We start from the raw sequence: 16,393 nt of genomic DNA, 5'->3' as shown, positions 1-16,393 counted from the left end.
CCTCTGAATTCAAACTTTCAGACAGAAACGGAATGGAGGAGTATCCAGGACACTGAAATATCAAGAACTTAAGCATCATCAAAGGGAATTTTTTTCAAGACAATGAGCCTGTGAAACTTTTGACACCAAATGAATTTGGTAACAGTTCACAAGGTGTGTGAAATGATGCAGATATCTCAATAGGGATGTAAAAAGCAAAATGATCTGATGGGTTGTTTATGGATCCCTCAAGAAAATAATCTGCTGTGGAACATTAAGAAATTGACTGGTACAACATTCCACATCTTTCCCCATAAACCAGGGAAGTTTGAACAGCTCATGCAGTAAGGCTTTTGCTATGCAATAGTCATAGAATCTTAGAATGATTTTGGTTGGAAGGGACCTTAACAATCAACCAGTTCCAACCCCCTGCCATGGGAAGGGGCACCTTCCACTAGATCAGATTGCTCCAAGCCCCGTCCAGCCTGGCCTTGAACACTGCCAGCATTCACAGCTTCTCTGGACACTGTGTGCCAGGGCCTCATCACTCTCACAGTAGCAGACTTCTTCCTAATATCTAATCTGAATCTCCCCTGTCAGTTTAAAGCCATTCCCCCTTGTCCTGTCCCTGCAGGCCCTTGTAAAAAATCTTTCTCCAGATTTCTTGTTGGCCCCTTTAGGCATTGGAAGATGCTCTAAGGTCTCTTCAGAACCTTCTGTTCTTCAGGATGAACAATCCCAACTCTCTCAGCCTGTCTTCATAAGGGAGGTGCTCCAACTCCCTGATCATCCTTGTAGCCTCCTCTGAACTTGTTCCAACAGGTCCATGTCCTTCCTATATTTGGGCTCCAAGAGCTGGACACAGGTGAGGTCTCACAAGAGTGGAGTAAAGAGGCAGAATTACCTCACTCGACCTGCTGGTCACTCTGCTTTTGACGCAGCCAAGGACACAGTTAATTTCTGGACTCAAAGTTCATACTGCTGGGTCATGTTGAACTTCTCATCAACCAACACTTCCAAATCCTTCTCCTCAGGGCTGCTTTCAGTCCAGTCTCTGGCCAGTCTGCATTTGTGCTTGGGATTGTCTAGCCCATGTTCAGGACCTTGAACTTTGCTTTGTTGAACTTCATGAGGTTCTCATGGCTCACCTCTCAAGCCTGTCAAGGTACCTCTGGATGACATCCGTTCCCTCCAGCATGTGGACTGCACCACACAGCTTGGTGTCAACAGTGTGATGATGATCATGTTGATGTGATGTATAGCCATGATTTAGTAATGATAAAACCTATAATCTCCTTTCCTTTCCTTTCCTTTCCTTTCCTTTCCTTTCCTTTCCTTTCCTTTCCTTTCCTTTCCTTTCCTTTCCTTTCCTTTCCTTTCCTTTCCTTTCCTTTCCTTTCCTTTCCTTTCCTTTCCTTTCCTTTCCTTTCCTTTCCTTTCCTTTCCTTCCCTTCCCTTCCCTTCCCTTCCCTTCCCTTCCCTTCCCTTCCCTTCCCTTCCCTTCCCTTCCCTTCCCTTCCCTTCCCTTCCCTTCCCTTCCCTTCCCTTCCCTTCCCTTCCCTTCCCTTCCCTTCCCCCCTTCCCTTCCCTTCCCTTCCCTTCCCTTCCCTTCCCTTCCCTTCCCTTCCCTTCCCTTCCCTTCCCTTCCCTTCCCTTCCCTTCCCTTTCCTTTCTCTTTTTTTATTTATTCTCCTTATAATTTATGATGGTTTTCTACCATTTATGTTAAAAGTTCTTGCCAAGCCTATTTTGGATGCTTTCCAATTTCCCCACAGTTTTTCATTCTTTCTGCCTGTATGAAAAGTTCCCATCAAGTCTTTAAATTCCCTCTATTAATTTTAAATAATAACAAGCTAATACTTGGTCTTTTCCCCATGATTCATATCCACAGGCTTTTACATGATTTCCTATAGCTATCATTTTCAAGGATAGTCATCCTTACAAGGACATGGGCTGTGGAAAAGCCTTATGCAAAATGCACTGTAATTTCTTTCTCCTTCTTAATATCTATAGAACAATCTTAACATAAATCGCTGTTTCCTGGATAATGGAAAATGACATCTCTTTAGTTTTCAGCATTTGTAAAAGTATTGAAAAGGGAAGAGACTTTGTTTCTACTAGTTATGAGTCTTCCTGCCACTCTTTATAGGCACTTTTCTGATTAGCACAATGTTTGGTAGCTGGGATCTCTAACGTGTTGTCTCAGACTTCCTTACCACTAAAGTCTAGAGGAAGAGTGTGTTTGTATGTTTCTTCTTTTAATTCAAATCATAGAATCACAGAATGGTTTGGGTTGGAAAGGACCTTAAAGATCATCCCGTTCCAATCCTCCTGCCATGGATGTGAACACCTTCCACTAGACCAGGCTGCTCAAAGCCCCACCCAACCTGGTCTTGAATACTCCCAAGATGGGACAGCCCATCCCTGGAATGTAGCAGTGGAAATGATGGGTTTTTTTCCAAAGTTATGTCACTTGAATATATACTATTCCTTCTATTATTCTTTGGGAAAGAGTTTAAAAGCTATTAAGGGAGATGTAAGTAGCTGCAAAACAGGCTTATAATAAGTTATAATACCTCCGGGAAACCACTCCATGGATTACAGTTCAAACTGTGCAAATCATGTGTCCTGATTATTGTCAGCTTATGTCAGGGAGGTGTACTTGTCATCATGGACTGCATTTGGGGTTCTTACTTCCAAAATTATGAGTGATATTAATGGATAATTTTAGAGGATCAAAAAAAAGAGACAAGTTTTTATTAAATCTTTGGAAAAACTTGTCAGTATGATTGTCACTAAACAAAAAATGACTAATGAAATATTGCTCAATTTATCTTTAAAACAAAATAAAACCCCAAAACAAAACTTGTAGGTTGAGATAAGAACAGTTGAATAACTGAAATTAGCCCTCCCACATTGTTGAGCCCCTCCTCACTGACAGAGCAGGAGAGGTTGAAAAGTCCTTGATCGGGGTAAATGCTCCTGAGCAACAACTAAAGCATTGGTGTGTTATCAGCATTGTTCTCAGACTAAAGCTAAAACCAGCTACTAGGAAGAAAATTAACTATCCCAGACAAAACCAGGACATGTAGACACTTACCCCTACAATGTGATGTCTAATACAACAGTAGTGTGTATGTCTGCTTGGCACTAAATACATGATTTTCTTCATACTGTATGTGAGCTCATTCCCAACTTTGCTATTGATTTTCAGCATTATCTACCATGACATTTGTAAGTTTAGTTTGTGCTAATAGTAAAACTTTTTTGGCAACTTTATTTACTGGAGAGGCAAAGGCATTTAAAATCTTGAATATAAGGGAGTTTGTATGAGATTTTTTTGATAGATGGAATTTGGCCAATTTAAATTTCAAAGTCTTAGATGGGTTTTGTTGAGTGAGGTTGGTAGGACTACATTCAGGACTCTGTCTTATATTGTTTAGTCCATTTAAGAGCTTAATTCACGACCATGATATGTATGCAAAGTTTATGCCAAATAGAAAGACAGACTCTCCAGAAAGTGATAACAAAACCTTTTCTCGAATGACCCTTACCTCAGACTGAAGGCAATGAATAGCCTTACCAGAAAACAGCCTGAAGAAAGAGAACAGCTAATGATACTCTTGGCACATCACAGAGAGAGAACATTAATGCAGTTTAATGAAATCCCAAGACAGAAAGTCAAACGGCTTGTGTGCCTGACATGCATTGACAAAGCATGATCAGTCTCTTGCTGATTTATGTGCATGTGTGATCCAGATGAAGCTACAGGATTTCAACTGAGATAATGTGCATAATTAAAAAGAAAAAAACCAACAAACCAACTCAGAAAAACCAATGCAGTGGCAGAAGTTGATGGAATCTAATCAGAAAAGCAACTGAATAAGAAAAAGTAATTCTATCCCATTTTGTGCTGAGCTCTGCAGACAGTTCAGCAACTAAATCACTAATCAGACAAGAGCTGGCTGACCTAGGAAAGGAGCAATCTCACTTCTCAGCTGGATTGGAAGTTTTAAATTATCTGCTCAAAAGAATGTTTTAAAGATACCCAAGATACAGAAGAATATGTTGGATTTCAATTCAGCTTATGGCTTATATGGAAACAGTTCCTCTTATAGAATAACAATGTGGTTTGCTTATTTGGAAGCTACTTTATAAAAATATTGTTTTTATTTTTAACAAAAACTATTTCAGCAAATGAAACTGCAATTTATTTTTGTGTGCATGTGTGTTAGTAATAAGGTGACTTTTTTTATTCATTTATCCTCTTTAATTCACTTGAATACCTAAGTGCCACCTCTTGCTGCAAGGGTTGTGAAGACATTATGTGGAAAATATGAGGCCTTGATACAACTTACCTATGTTCTTATTCAGCCAATCTTCATCATGTTGACTGCTTTTCTGGAGACAGGCTTGTATTTGTTTGCCTTGAGAATCTAGTGCTGTACATGTAAAATGTCTCCAGAACAAAGATTACATAGTAATTTGTGGAAAGAATTGAAGTCAGAAGAAGAACATCTGATTTATAGCTGATTATCTTGTCCTGGAAACTCTGTGAGTTTCCATCTATTTTATGGGCAGATAAAGAGGTATATATGTTTCTATCCTTTGTCCCATATATACAAATATCCCATATAGTGGTCAGAATCACAGACCACCTGGGCACTAGGATCAGGTCTCTCCTGAATGAACAAGGGATTTGATCCACTTGAACGTGAATAAAGAACATAATGTGGAGGGATCACCTTGTGAATGTGGATGTGACAAACCCGCCTTGAACAGCACACTATAAATTGAACCTGCAGCTTGTAGAATGAAAGATCCTCAACTGCAGCAGCTGCAGGAATCAGTTCTTTTGTATGTAACTTAATTCTGAACACATCATAGAAAGGATATTAAAGACCTGACTGGTATTCTCCACAAAGAAGGAAAAAACCTATAGGATCTTGAAACCTTTTTTGTGTATTTACTTTTGTGATCCAGATCAGGGCTCAGAAACTTGTATTTAAAAACCTAAATCACTTGCCTGGCTTATCAAAAACATTAATCATCAATGGGGGCTTCTTCTAGTGGAAGTCTGAGGTCCTTCACTTTGAATCCTCTTTTTTTTTTTATTTTACAGCTGGATCATAGGGACTGCCTCATACATCTGAAAAAATAGATTTGTTGTCAGATTTTTTTATTAGACTGTCACAAAATGTTTTACATATTTATTTCACAGTATTTTACCCTCTGAGTAAAGTGCAACTGGCCGCGCTGTTGACGTTTGGTAAATGTACGACTTTCATTGGTCAACTTCTTGAACTCAGCAGGCATTGCAACAGTACATTAGGAGAGCATTTAGTTCCCAATCCATACCATTGATCAGAGGACTTGAAAGTGTTACAGCTCTGTCTGGGAAATCTTTAAGTTCCTGTTTGACTTAAGGTCTGTGATTTTAGCTCAGGGCCTTTCTGATTCAGTTGCTGTTGTGTTGACAAGATGCCAGATATGCATGTATGGCACTAGGGGAATTGTGGGTGTGTCCTAAAGTTATATCTGTGCTCGAAGTGTCTGTAAAGTACATATATTCACATATATATATATATATATATGTATCTCAACTCTTACATAGCTGAGTCTATAAATATTTGTGGTGTTAGAGCTCTCAAATCATGTGATAAATTTTGAGAAAAGTGAAAGAAAACCTTCCCATTGGTAGCCAGAGGAAAAGAGTAGCTGAAATGAAATCTCTGAGTGTTCTTTTTCTCCTATGTGCATCACTCATTTACACAAAGAGTTTGTGATGGTTATAATGAGAAACAGCTATCTGTCTGATAGCTGGAATGAATTAATTGAAAGAATTTTCATTATTCTTTTTTTTTTTTAATTTTATTTTATTTTTAATCCTAATTTCTACCAGAACAGTTTTAAACTTCCTGGAAGGTCAGCATGACAGTCTGGAATTGGCACAGTCTTGTGATGTTGAAATTGCTATTTAGGGCTTAGGGCTTTTAAAGGGCACTTCAACTCTTAATTTGCCATATTTAGGACTGAAATAATTTTTATCCTCAGTCCTCTCACATTGCACAGCAATGCAGAGTGACATTGACACTGGAGGCACTTATAAACATTTGCCTGAATGGTGTTAATTGACATTTATATAGATGGACATTTACACAAATACCCATTGTACATGAAAGTGCAGTCTTGTATTTTTTGAGCTCATTAGGAGATTTATTTTTCTCTAAATAGGCTGGAATCTCTTTTCCAGAATTTAATTATAGTATTGAATGAGCCTTTGCTCCAGTTCTTCTGTGCTAAAAGCCAGAAAATTTTGTGACAGCATTGTTTCTTTTCTCTCTTTCCCTCAGTTCAAAAGCACAGAGGCAGTGAAGGAAAACCCAAAACACCATGTCAGTGAATATCTATTAGACACTATCACTGTCTGTTCTGAAGTCACCCCTTTTAATGTATTTGCTGGTTACTGTACTTTGGCTTAGTATTTCTCCAGCTTATGATTTACTCCTATGCAGACATGTGCATCAACTGCAACTACTGGGTACCTAAATCCAGAAAACCAGGAAAAGGTGACCACTACCTCAGTGTCTGGGTTGGGGGGGAATTTTTATAAGGAAGAAATCAAATTTCCATCTGAAGTTTGCAACAGTTACCACTATTTGATTAGTTGCGGTAGAGGCCTATAATTAGATCTTATTTAAGAAGGCATATGGCTCCAACAGATGGTAAAAGAAAAAAAGCAAGTTAGATAAACACAGATATTTGCAAAAGACTTTCTGATCTCCTTTGGTTATGTTTTGTGGAATGGTTCTTAAGTTCTAGCAAGATAGCATACTATTCATTCAAGGAATGCCCACATGTCTTAATGTTCTCTAACAAACAGCAAAATATGCATGGCCTGCAAGTATTTAAGAATTCTGGTGATAGTAGAAGAAATTAGATGACAAGAAAACTTTAAAATTAGCAAATTCATGCCTGTTTTGTAGTGTCTGTGAACCAACAACCCGCTTTCCTTGCAAGCTAGTGGGAATTTCAGATGCTGAAGGCATAACAGTGTGTGTCTGGATGGGTGAGGGAGGTAGTTATCCATTAGATAGATTTGGGTTATGCTTCTGACACTACCAACCAGGATGATGTGTGCTGTAGAGAACACTCACATTACAGGTAGGTGGGCTACGGCTAGTTCTGACTGAGATTTCAAAGGCAATACTGTTTATACCCATTTATTATCACCCTCACTGCTCCCCTCTGTTAACAGACTGTGCAATTGCTTCCAATTCACTTCAGGGCAAGGACATCTAGCTCAGTTTAAATTGCCTTCTGCTGTCATTTACCAACAGTTGACTTTCCACTGAAGCAGTTTAGGAAAGATCACATGAACCACTGACACAACATGTCTGAGTGGGTAGTAACATAAGGTTTGTGGGTAGGGAGGTTTTAAAATGCTCACAGCTCTTTCTCAACTGAGTGCATTGAAATGCCCTTCATCTGTCTGTGAACAAGTGACCTGGGATAATGAACCCATCTACGTTTAAAGGTATCTCATGTCTGAGATTCCCATGTGTGGGAACCCAAGTACAGAGGCTGTGATATGCTTTCTGTGGCTCTGAATTAATCTGAAACACAAATGTTTCAGTGTGCAGTTATTCATAGAGAAATATTTACAGTAAAGCTTTGTTTACAACTGCAGTATCTTGATTTCCCCGCGTTATTGAAGAGCATCACTTTCATTAAAGAAAATTTAACAGAAACTTGCTTTTCCATTTATCTGAACAATGGCATAATAGTGCAGCTTTTCTCAGACAGCAGGAGAGAGTCAAGAACTTGCCAGCAATTGAGTAATTATCTTCTTTCCAGTGCTATAGTCATAAAGGCATTAGTGACTAGATCTGAAGGTAGATCTGTTTTCCATATGATTTTTTCCCTGACTGTATCACTCCCTATTCATTTTAGACCTCTCAGACAATGCTCAATTAACCATAGAGAGATAATTCTGGAGAAAGCAGGATGTAAACCTGAAGTCACCTTTCTAAAAGGTCATATTCCCTGGAGCTGCAATTTCATATTTAGAATAAAAAAAAATAATATTACTTTCTTTGTTCTCCACCTTGCATGGGGGTTAGAAAACGATGTAATCTTTTCAGCAGCAAAGTGTCAGGACTGAGCTGTCATGCTTCTTCCTTTCTTATATGAAAAAGTAGCAATTATTAATCTTACTTCTCTGGGTTATTGAATGGAGGACAAAGGTAGGGTAAATCCTGTCTGTCAGGCCCAGAAGTTGAAATATACTAAAAGCAGAGGTAACAAAGAGGTATAGGTGTGAAGTTTTCCACTGTAATTATCAGCAAAGTTTTAGTCAAATCCTACAAGTTTGAGAGAAAATTTGAATAGAAAACTTGCTGGTTTTAACCAGCTGGAGAATACAGTTTTTCATGTTTCATTTAGACCTCTTGTTGTGTAAGGAAAAATAACATTATTTAAAGTTATTCTTACAAGGTACTCAGTTTTGAAACAAATCAAACACCTAATTCCCAGACTAATTCATGCTTCTGGTATCTGTCGGAAGCAGAGTTAAAAAGTAGTGCAAAGTAAAGTAATAGTGCTCATGCTCGCTGTGCGTGGCTTCTGTAGTGCTACATCTGAGCATCTCTTCCTTTCTAACTGTTGTTTTTTCTTCAGAAACTCTCTAAACCATATTGCTGCTTTGAAAGCATCCTCTGCCTTTCACTCATAGCTTTGAAGGCACCCTCCTATTGTAGGAACATTACCTCATGCAAGAATTCTGAGGCTGTGTGATTAGGCATTTATGCTTACAAGCCCTTGAAAAAAATCAGAAACAAACCTCCAGCGTTTCTCAAAGGTCGGATTATACCAATATTCTTGGGAAAATCTGAGTCTCAGAATGGGATGTCCACCATTCTTGAAAAGGTTTGTTAGTGAACTTATATTCCAGTGTCCTTTGGCAGCTATAGACATCAGGAGGAAGCACAATCTAAAATGCAGTCATAGAAAGAATCTAGCTGTTGAGATGGGACCATGCCCACTTGTGTGTCAAACAGATTGCAGAGGCCATAAAAACCAGCCAATCTTATTGCTTTGCAAACAGCAAGGGTTCATATGACTTAGGTGGCTTTGGGGAAATCATTCATCATCGCATCTCAGCTACACCAAGACGTTGTTATGTCAAGGTCTCTCCTTGACAGGAATCAGAGGCTGAGATATGTGTCTATCATTGCCAGTTGATTCTGCCAAGAGTTTGCTGTTTGTTTGCTCTGTAGAAATGTTAACATAAAACAACTATGAAACTTCTCAGAAAGTTCTCACAGAGGTTAAGAAAAAAAAAGTTAGTGAGGGATGGTTCAAGTAAAGGAAATGTAAAGGGAAGAAGGGAGATAATTTAGGCACAGTGAAAGCAGAGGAAGGATGCTATAGAAGTTTAGAGTTGAAAAATGAAGGAAGTGGAACATCAAGAGAGGACAATTGGGACAACAGGCCAGTGGAGTTTGGGAGAAGGAGTACTAATCTATCTGGTGTGTGTATTAGGATCTTAGAAAGGTTGATGAAACAGTTCTGACCTGCAGAATATTATCAACACCTTATTTTACTTTTCCCTACAAATGTCTTCCTCCCAGAACAGAAGTGTGTGTGAGTGTGCTTCTGGGAGGAATAACACTAATTCATTCATTTTCAAATGAATGAAAATCAGGAAAACTGAAAACAGAAAGCTTTGCTGTAACTGCGGAATGCTATGAGTCTGGCCAAGCAATAGTTTCAGTTGATGTACCAGTGGGTCCTTTAAGTAGGAGAGCAAGTAATTATGGCACATCACACCTATTCAAAGTGCAAATAGAGTAACTCATTTGTCAACTCAAGTTGATTCCATTACCAACTTTATCTAATTATACCTACTACCATCAGCAAAGCTATGGCTAAGTGAGTTTGACCAGATGTCACATGTCTCTGTAAGACATACGGTTTCTGGTGATGTTCTTCAGGTTCCAGGGCTTTTTCTTGAAGATGTTAAACCAGATTTTCTTACCCATTGGCTGCTACTTTCTGTTTTTCTACCACAGCTCTCATTGTACACCCTCTTTCTGATTTTTTTAAAGGGATGAATAATTTCTGTGTGAAGTGTCGAAATGACATTTAGAAATCTCCATCTATAAAAACCTCCAGGTTGGAAAATTAGGTAGCTTAGAGTGTATCTAGGTGAGCTTGGTGTATTGGATACAGAGACAGTGGGGAAGCAGGACATGATATAATGTCTGATCTGTACAGGTAGCCTATACTGTTTGCATGAAAGTGGACACAACTACAAAGAGCCTTTTTTTCCCTTCCTTTTTGTTAAATGCCATTTACCCAACAGTCTGTGAAAGGTTCTATAGGGGTGGTCCTGGGATGGCAGTATATTTCTTATGGAAAGAATAGAAAGAGAGAGACTCATCAACAGGCTTTTCTCATTCTCTTAAATGAATGGCTGTGAGGCAGGACTGTCCTGTTCATGCTTGTGATGGTTCTGACAGCCCTGAAAGCTCTTTCACTTTTCAGATAATTTGAAGACCTATTCAGCCAAAAGAAGATAAGGAGTAAATGGCCTCAGGAATAGCCACTTAGGAAGAGGAGACAGGAAAATAAGATTCCTTCTAGCTTAAGGAACACTGCAAGTGTCACAAGTAAATCTCTTAAGAAAGAAATAGAGTGAGCAAAAGCTCATTACCACAAAATTAGACTTTCCTTGATGGGTTCACCGAAGTACAAACCTTTGAAAGTGTAGAATAAAGAGCTACATTCAGGTCAATAGAGTCTTAACTCCAGCCCTCACCAGGGAGTGTGGGCTCCCAGTGGTTTCCACAAATTATGTTTCTCTTCCTGAACTGCATGTGACTGCTAAGCAGTGCACAGCTCAGGGCTGTTTCTGTTACTGAGGTTATGCTAGAGAGAGATTTGGGAAAGCCTATAGCTTCAGACTTCTCTCGCATACCCTCCTGTGCTTTATTCTGGAGGACAGAGGTGCTTGAGTGAACATGGGGTACATCTGCTATGTTTTCTGCCAGCAACCCCTCTCTGAACAATGTCAGCCATGGCAAATCCCAACCTTATTGCCACTGTCCCTTAGCAGACAAGTCTGAGGGTTTAGGGAGACATGAGGGTCAAAAGGCAGCAACAAGGGGAAGTTTGTAAAAGTTACTGGGAAAATGATGTTTTCATGGAGTAGACTGATGAAGAGTATGTTTGGTGCAGGTACCACTTCTTGTTAGTGCAAGAAACTTGAGTACAGTCAAACAGCCTGGTCTCTGTCCGTATCTTAAAGCACATAAGACATCAGTGAGTACTTCTTCCTGAAGGGCAATAGCTATGGAATTGCTATCCTTTCCCTTTGCTTTGAGAAGCAGGATTCCTGCCCTGCTATTAGCATTACTAGGACATCTCCATGCTGCCTGTGAGCTAACTTCTGTCAGAGTCTTATGTCATATTTAAGAAAGACAAAAGCAGGCTGTGGTCATTGCAATAAGCAGGAACGGGTTGTGTTTAAGGAGATGCTGTAGTTCTCTGCCAGATTTCTACAAAACAGCATTTTTTTGCCCTGTAGTGTCATATTCACTCTCACTGTTTTGAGACAACCCTGATCATTGTAGCATGTCTTTGACTTTGACTTTCCACACAAGAAAGAGGGCTCTATGTCACCTTGCAAATCTAAATCCTAAGGCAATTATCCACCAGGAGTGGTCTGTGCAGGAGTGTGCTTGAAAAGAAAATGACATTAAACTTTCCTTCCTAGAAGAATACCCGTATATCAATATCTAAATCAAATAACACAAAGCTTCCTTTGTCTACCAGCTAAGCATAATAATACGTTATGCTTCTAATATGATTTTTGCAGTGTCTCTAATATGATGAGGTTTAAATTAAAATAAATACAACTGCATGCTTTTGAAGAGTTAATCATGTTGAAACATTCAACCCTAGCTGGTGTAACACAAGGAAATAAGTGTGTATTTATCTAGGCTGCCTGGACTTACGCATAACTATTGTGCAAGATATGTGATGGGAAGACAAAAGCAGGGTGAAACACTCTAGGCTGTTCCTGGGTGTCCTTGGTAAAAGTCAGTAACAACAAAATGACTTGAGTGTAATCTGAATGACAGTACTATGGTCCTGCTAATTAATTAGCTCAGGTCTTAGTGGGTTTATTGGTATTTAATCAGCCTTTCCTCCTGCCTCATATGATTTTTTCTTTTTTTTTTTGAGAAGATACTTCTCTTTGTCTGTACCATTCCTGTTCCAGCAAATTGGCGCCACAGAAACTAGTCATTGTAATGACAAAATCAATTCACTTGTCTACAAGGGCTTTCAGTTCTCTTTCTTTAAGTCCTCACTCTTCTCTTATATATGTAATTTCCCTAACCAAACTTTACCTTTTGGAAATCTTTAGTTCTCTCTCAGTTTTGACTCTCTGACTTCTGAGTGGTAGGACAAGAGGAAATGACCTCAAGCTGTGCCAAGGGAGGTTTAGATTGGATATTAGGAAAGATCTCTCCACTGAGAGGGTGCTCAGGCATTGGAACAGGCTGCCCAAGGCAGTGATGGAATCTCTGTCCCTGGAAGTGTTCACAAGCTGTGTAGATGAGACCCTTATGACATGGTTTAGTGGAGGACTTGGCAGTGCTGCAGTAACGGTTGGACTTGATGATATTTGCGGTCTTTTCCAACCTAGTTTATTCTATGGGTCTATGATTTCTGCGTGGAAAAGCAAAGCAGTAGCCTTGTGGCTACTGAATAGACCTGTCCTGATTTGAAATTCTTTGACAATCTTTGACAAACTTTCAGTCCCTAAGACTTTCTGACCTGGACGTTTATCTTATCACAGCTCATGGACTCAAAACAATTCTTCAAAGGCTCAAATTCCCAGAAGTATCTTCTGAAAAACTGTTCTTTGTAAAAGTGCCTTCTGGCTTCTTGATGGTGATCACAGACCTGTCTCCTTTTGAAGGATTGATACTGGTACACCATTTTTTAGCACTCCTTGACAGGAATGTTCCAGAATACCATTTGCTAAGGGACCATATTTCAAAAGCTCAGGTTCCTACCGCACTGAATGCTGGAAAGGAACAAAACTAGCTGAGTATATTTTCCCAGAAGTTGTTGCTCAGGGCCTATGGAAGTAGAATTAGCAGGGGATTCTGGTTAACAGTGGACACAACTTGAAAGCACCTGACTCTGGTGCCCAGTAGTTCATTAAATAGTCACGTAGATATCTTGACGTGATTTGTCGTGAAATTCCTTCCAGGCTCCTCTGGAAGTAATTCACTGTAGTAAATGTTGTTGCCTCCAGTGTGGGTTAGGGTTAGGGGTTAGGGTTAGGGTTAGGCTTAGCTGTGTACAGCTAAGCAGGTCACACTGTTTTCCTGTCACCCAAAGGAGAACTAATTAAGCAATGGACTTCAAGCAAAAATTTACCTCAATCTAAAGCATTTTGTCAGATGAATGATGTCTTAAATTCCATAGGCTCCAATGTAACCAAATTAAATACATTAGAGACACCTAAAAGTTAGGAAGGACAAAACCCACCTGAGCTCATATGAAGTTCATTTGTGCTGTGATGATGCATGATGCATCATACAGATGAAGCTATTGGCTGTCTGAATTCAGTGTAGAGAAGCTTAGGGGTCTGGTTCTTGAGTTCCTCAAATTAATCCCAATTGTATGGACCAAACTGCCAGCTCTCACATAGGTCAAGGGCCTGAAGGATTACACAGGAATTTTGGTGTCTTGAAAACATGGCTACTTTTTCCTTTTTCTGTTTCCTTTTTCCATTTTAACTGAAGATGCCTCTGCACTTCCAGGCTCTACATTCAATAACTGCTATTGCCTATTGTCCTCCCTCCCACATAGTAACTTCTGGGAGCCCAGAGACGTGAAGAAAACTGCCTTCATGACAGATAAAAGATGAAATTTCACAAATGAACACCCACAGTCCTCATTGGTAGAAAACATTTAATGCTTTAGCTTTCATTAGAAATGAAGTTAATAGGGTAAGTGCTGTCAGAGGGTCAGCTATTCTCATTGTGAAATCCAGCCTGCCTACAGTTTAACATGTATTTTATTTAAGTACCAAGTCTGGGAACCTTCAACCCACAATTACAATCTGTTCCATTACTATTAATTATTGAGAATGCAAGTGTTTAATTGCAAGTGTTTAATTACAAGTTCTAACACAACTGGCCTAGTTAATCCTGAAATGAAAACATACGAATAAAAATAAACTCCCTGCAGAGATCCCACCAGGAGTCTGTCTGTGTTTTGTGCAGGTGATTCCAGCCTTTGCTCAGCCTACGTTCATGAAACCACCGTTTACAGCAGAATATTTCAGATTTTGTACAGAAATGAAGAAATTGTTCTTAATGAATCGATGAACTTCAGAGTGCACTTGCTTCTGGATGGCGAAAGGGTGAGTTGTCTTGGGATGCACATAAATACCAGGAGGGCTGGGATTCCTTTTACGTAACCTTAGGTGTCCATTGCACACATATCTTCATTTGAGATATGACAGCTTCTATTTGAGAAGCTGTTATGGGATCCCTGTGCTGTCACAGGTCTCATCAGTATGGCTAGTGGAGGTAAACGAATGATTTATCTGATCAAATGCCAGCATCTGCATTAGAAGATCAACTGGTACCCATCATTGCCTATGCTGACAAGGGTGTCTGGGGTGATTTGTTTGTTTGTAAATGCTAATGCTATAAACATCTTCATTAGGTCAGATAGACCCTCTGCAATGTTTATGTTATGAAGTGTTGTCTACATCTGAGCTTTACAGTGGAATAAGAGGTTGACATACACTGGTAAATCAGTGTGTGAGAAACTCAAGTGTATCAACCATAGTTTGTCTTTTGTGTACACTAGAACACTCATTCTATATATCTGTAGATCAACCTCACCTGAGAAAACCAGGAAGATTCTGCATCTTCCGAAGATAAGCTTCTACTTCTCCCATCCATTACTGCTATCCTGTCCTCTCTTCTTGTGACTGTTTTTTGTTACAACAATGATAATACTGTGATGAAGCTCCAGAGTCCCTTTCCGCCAGAGGTCTCATCCTTCTCCTTAGTGCTCCTGATTACAGAAGTGCATGGCAGAGTTACTGGAGCTTACCTTCCTTATGGTCCATGTACAACCCCTTTGCTTTCCATCCTGTCTCAGCTAGAATGGGTTCATACTGAGATACTTCTCCTCATTGGGCACCCACTCCTTCAGCCCACATGAGCACACACACAGAAGGGTGGGTACATGATTTGAACCATTCATCTTGTTGGGTACCATTGGCTCCCTTTTACTGATGTGAAACTAATATCTTCCAGTGATAACTTTTGTTCCCAGGAGCTACAAGAGAGGAGTAATCTTAGAGAATGGAAAGTACTGTTTCACTGGACTTTTAGAAAGTAAAAAAGTGTCATAGTAGAATGGCACCCAGGCCTGGTCCAAGGTGTCATTGCCATGCTTTGCCAGCACAAGGACTGGTACAATATAGATGTCACTGGTACTTGGTGATAGTGAGAGACACATGACATGAGTTGAATTTGTAAAATCAGCAATCCATCAAAAATAGGTCCTATAAGTTGTGCAGCCAGTGTGAATCAGAAACTGTGTGTGGACCTCGGGGACAGAGATGCTTACTTGTCCTTCCTTTTGTAACTTTCTATTTGACCATGAAGAGATTTGAATTTCTGTTTTGTCCTATTTCAACCCATATATATATATGCACATAATTAGATTATATATAGATCTAATTTAAAACAGCTAGAGAACTTATATTAGGCTTCTTTCACATGCTTACCTTTTCCGCCCACTCTTCTCTCGGTATTTTGGTTTGAGTTTTTGTTTGAGTTTTTGTTTGGGTTTTTGTTTGGGTTTTGTTTGTTTGTCATCAATTTATTCCTCTCTAGAATCATTTTCTTTGTGCTTAGTGTTTAAATGAAAAATTACTAAATGCAAGTTTCTCATTATTTGTTAGGAAACTGTTCCAACATGCTTAACTGAATATTAATTTTGTCCTTTCTCAGTGGAGCATCTCTGATTAAATGTCCCTCCCCTCAAATTACAGCAGTTTCTGCTGTGTTGAGGAGGGATGATTTCTGATAACTTTTGCATTAATATTCAGGACAGTTGTGCACCTCACAAAATGAGAAAAAGAAAACCAAAAATCCCGTAAGATTCTTCTCATCAAAACTCATTCTGACTCCTGATGTGCTATGTACATCACATTTATCTTTTTATAAGAGGTCCCATGGAAAAGGTCAGCTCCCCGGTTTCGTATTTACAGAAAGGTTTTACACAGACAGAACTCCATCATCTCTGTATGATGAAGTTGCTTTGGGTTTTCAGGGATGTAGAGTAAAAGGATAAAGAGGTCTGT

General features: G+C 39.4%; 1 protein-coding gene across 2 annotated transcripts in view; it reads left to right on the top strand.

Moving 5' to 3' along the window:
- The window catches only part of FAM135B (family with sequence similarity 135 member B), a 194,415-nt gene that overhangs the window by 105,332 nt on the left and 72,690 nt on the right, over positions 1–16,393 (top strand). For both annotated transcript variants that reach the window (XR_009728579.1, XM_061374147.1), the window contains exon 4: positions 14,289–14,428. Coding sequence is in view for 1 of the 2 variants with exons in the window: in XM_061374147.1 (XP_061230131.1) it covers positions 14,289–14,428 (140 nt within the window). In the remaining variant the exon portion in view is untranslated. The remainder of the gene's footprint in view (positions 1–14,288; positions 14,429–16,393) is intronic.

The sequence above is a fragment of the Neopsephotus bourkii genome, unplaced genomic scaffold (genome assembly GCF_033783945.1).
Source record: "Neopsephotus bourkii isolate Nb327-2 ecotype Australia unplaced genomic scaffold, CSIRO-AGI_Nbou_v1 NB_1637, whole genome shotgun sequence".
Classification (NCBI taxonomy): Eukaryota; Metazoa; Chordata; class Aves; order Psittaciformes; family Psittacidae; genus Neopsephotus; species Neopsephotus bourkii.
This window is presented reverse-complemented; position numbering and strand designations above follow the sequence as displayed.